This window comes from Chionomys nivalis, chromosome 9 (genome assembly GCF_950005125.1).
Source record: "Chionomys nivalis chromosome 9, mChiNiv1.1, whole genome shotgun sequence".
NCBI classification, from domain to species: domain Eukaryota; kingdom Metazoa; phylum Chordata; class Mammalia; order Rodentia; family Cricetidae; genus Chionomys; species Chionomys nivalis.
The window spans coordinates 56,068,707-56,072,270 of record NC_080094.1 but is presented as its reverse complement, the minus strand read 5'-3'; the positions used below and the strand labels follow the sequence as shown (position 1 = coordinate 56,072,270).

Genomic DNA, 3,564 nt, shown 5'->3' with positions numbered 1-3,564 from the left:
GAATCGCGACAGGCAGCGGTTTCGGTGTACGCGCTGGGTTTCCAGATCTGAACCGGGCTCTTGGGGTGAAGGGGTCTGGGACACTACCGCACCCGCTCCGCGAGAGCTAGTGGGAGATCAAGAGCTTAGTGTCTGCCCCACTTCGGAGGCCTAAAGAACCGGGGCCTGGTTGGCCCTACCACCTCCTAGCCTGGGGCGACGTGGGGAGGTGCAGGAGTTGACAGCTCCCCGCCCCGCGGGCCCTACCCTCCGCCTCCCGGTTCAGCACTCCCTCCAGCACAACGCCGCCGTTTCCCCCTTTAAAGAAGCGCCCGTCGCCCCTTTAAGGCCCAGCCTTCCTTAACTCTCTCTTAACTGGGCGTCCCCGCGGGGCCCGCGACGCCCCGCTGCAGCCGCCTCCCCGAGCGGCACTTCCGGGCCTCCGCATTGCCCTTTTAAGAGGCAGCCCCCCCGGGCAGCGCGAGGCCCCGCCCCCTGCACCGGCGCGCCCCGCGGGGGAGCCGGGTAGGAGCCGGAGCGCGCGGTACGCGCGGCCACTGGAGACCAGGCGGCCGGCGGCCGAGCAGGCGGCGACAGCGGATGGGGACTCGGAGTCGGGCGGTTGTGGCTGTGGCGGCGGCCGGGAAGCAGCTGGCGGGCCGGCGGCGGCGGCGGCGCTGGCGGCGGTGACGGGCCCCGGCGGCGGCGGCGGCAGAAGCAGCAGAAGCAGCGACGCGGTGGCGGGCTGCGGGCGGGCGGCGTGAGGAGCGGCGGCGGCGGAGCGCGGGGCCGCCGGGAAGCTAGGGCGCCGAGACGCCCCCTGCCCAGTCCTCGCAGGCCGCCAGGCCCCCTCCAGCCGGGGCCGTGGAGCACCGGGGCAAAGGCCGGGGCCCCCCCATGAAGGAGCGCGACGCGGCCCCGGCCGAGCGGGGCAAGCCGGCCACCTATACCGGGGACAAGAAGGCGAAGATGGCGGCCAAGACCAACAAGAAGTGGGTCCGGCTCGCCACGGTGTTTGCCTACGTGCTCTCCGTGTCGCTGGCCGCCATCGTACTGGCCGTCTACTACAGCCTCATCTGGCAGCCGGTGGGCGCCGGGACCTCGGGGGGAGCCGCCGGCCCGCCCCACAGCGTCTCCAACGCCACCGGCCCGTCTGGGACTTCGGGGGCGGCGGCGGGGTCCAACACCACCAGGTCGTCCCGCAGCGAGGCGCCACGCGACGCTCCCCCACTGCAGGCGGAGAGGCCAGCGCCCCCGGAACCCGCTGCGGACAACCCCCTAGTCGGGCCGCTCGAGCAGCCGCGGGGGCCGGACGAGGACGAAGAGGAAGCGGCCGCGGCGCCCCGGAGTCGTTGAGCCTCTCCGCGTTGGGGGCGGTCGGGAATCTTCGTCCCCCAAGCCCACAGGCTGGACTTTGCGGCAGGACCGGCTCCGGAGCCCTCCGGAGTGACCCCTACGCGAGCGAACGCCCCCACACACCTCAGCGGTCGCCAGCTCGCCCCGGGAGCGGGTAACGCACAACCGGACCGGCCAAGGGACCACGATTCGCCGGGGACTCGGGGTTTGATCTTCCCAGCACCCGTGCTGCGCCAGGGCCCAGAGCCATAAGGGGAGCTGGGGGTGGGGGGGTGGGGAGAAAGAGCCTAGCACCCAGCCCTTCTGCGCCGCTAGCTCTGGTGTATCCTAAAGCAGGGGGTGACTGGGGCGCCCCATCCCCAAGACTCAGGGGAGGGGAGGGAGTTGTGTAGGGGCTCTTTTTTAATAAGCTGAAGCTTTCCAAAAGGAGAGCACCAAAAGTAGCGGAGCTCAGGTACGTCAACCTAGTTGCAGTGGCCAGACATGCGTTTAATTTATAGATCCCTGTATATAGATGTTGACATATGCACTAGAAGCTATAATCACACAGAATTCTATGTATTCCCCCACACCCTGGGTAGCTACTGAATGGTGGGGTCCAGCAAGGGCTATTTGCTTGGCCTCCAAACTGCACTTAGTCAGAAGGGCACAAACACAGCTTTTTTTTTTTTTTTCATCATCCACTCTTTCACCTGTTCCCTGCCCGTTTCAGAAAGATAAGTTCCCGACGTTCTTACACAAGTATAATCGTTCTTAGACTGCTAACATGACAGTGGAAAAACCTCAGTAGTAGAAACCGTTTGGGGAGGGTGGGGGAATGTGCTGATCCCCCTCCCGTTCCCATCCTAGGGCTCCCACCAAAGTGGCTTCCTGTTAGAGCCCCGGGTGTCTGGATGTATGCCAGGGGCAATGGAGAAGGAGTACGCGCTGTGTTTAGATCAGTCCCTTCCCTCACAGAATTCCTTTAGGAAGAGCAAGCCTTTGTAAGTGCAGTGATTGGCAAGTGTTTTCTCTCGTTCCTTTTCTGACTCCTCCGTTATCTTATCTGGTTCCAGATCTTGTCTGATTTAATTTCTTGCCCTTCTAGATCTTGTCTTACTCATTTTTGCATTTTCTATTTTCTGAGCCTGAAACAACACAGCATCTTGCCGTTAGGACAAAACCAGTTTCGAAGCCCAAGCTTTGATGTGCTCTGGTTTTGAGTTACTTTATAGGACTCAAGCCTGAGAGTGTGCTAAGATAGCCAGTGAGGGGACCATCCATGGGAAGATTGAATTGGCACCTTGTGTTTCTCATTCCTGATAAGCTCCCACTTATATGCAGCAAGGTTTCTAGAGGTGGTGACAGATCAAGGGATACACACACAAACACACACATACACATAGCTAGCTCCAGGGCAGCAAGAATTATACTTGTTCAGTTTGGATTCCATTTCCTCTGCCACTTGCTTTTAGGCAATTGAGTGTGGGTAGTGACAGAGATCTAACCCCTTAGTGTTTCCTTTTTGGGAAATGAGCTACTTAAAAAAGAAACCAACAGGAACCCTGCCCACCTTGGTCCTGAATTGTCTATCCAGTTTTCTGGCCTACCTTGTAGTAGTTAGCTCTGATTCAGGTTTACAGGACAACAGTCTTGATTTAAGCCATGTCCTGTCCTGGGCAAGAAAGTAGCTCCTAAGCTGGCAGCCTCCCAGCAGGCTGCCAACACCCCAAGGTGTCTGGGCTTGGAGATTTCTTCACAACTGACTAGGACTTCGGTCGCTAGGAGGCCCATGGGGACTTTTTAAATTTTTGACGAGAGACTGGGGGGGAAGAAACATAAAATGCCACTTTATAACTTCAATAATAGCCTGTAATTTATATTTATGGTGTGAATTTTTAGTCCTATATTTTAATAATTTGTAAATTGATCTCTTATTCCAAGAATCCTCGGGACTCGTGGGAGACTATCTGGGAGTCCATTCCTCCTACCCTTGTGACCCTGCTTTATGGACTGTTTAAATCCACTTTGGGATGAATCAGAGTCCAGCAAGACCACTCGTGGTCCAGCTGGTCTCCCGACTCTCCAAAGCCTTCACTGGAATTGGGACATTTTCTCCAGCCCTAGCTGTGAACATGACCAGAGACATTATTTATAATTCAGCCATTCAAGATATACCTGTACTTTAAAAGTCCTGTATATTTTTTAAAAGTTTTATTTTTCAGGTGAACAAAAATACATTCTAAGAAC

At 57.9% G+C, this 3,564-nt stretch overlaps 1 protein-coding gene across 1 annotated transcript; it reads left to right on the top strand.

The window, feature by feature from the left end:
- Positions 1-507: 507 nt before the first annotated feature.
- Positions 508-3,564, top strand: Inafm2 (InaF motif containing 2). The gene has a single exon (XM_057782077.1). The coding sequence runs from the start codon at positions 877-879 to the stop codon at positions 1,333-1,335; it is 459 nt and encodes a 152-aa protein (XP_057638060.1). The 5' UTR covers positions 508-876; the 3' UTR covers positions 1,336-3,564.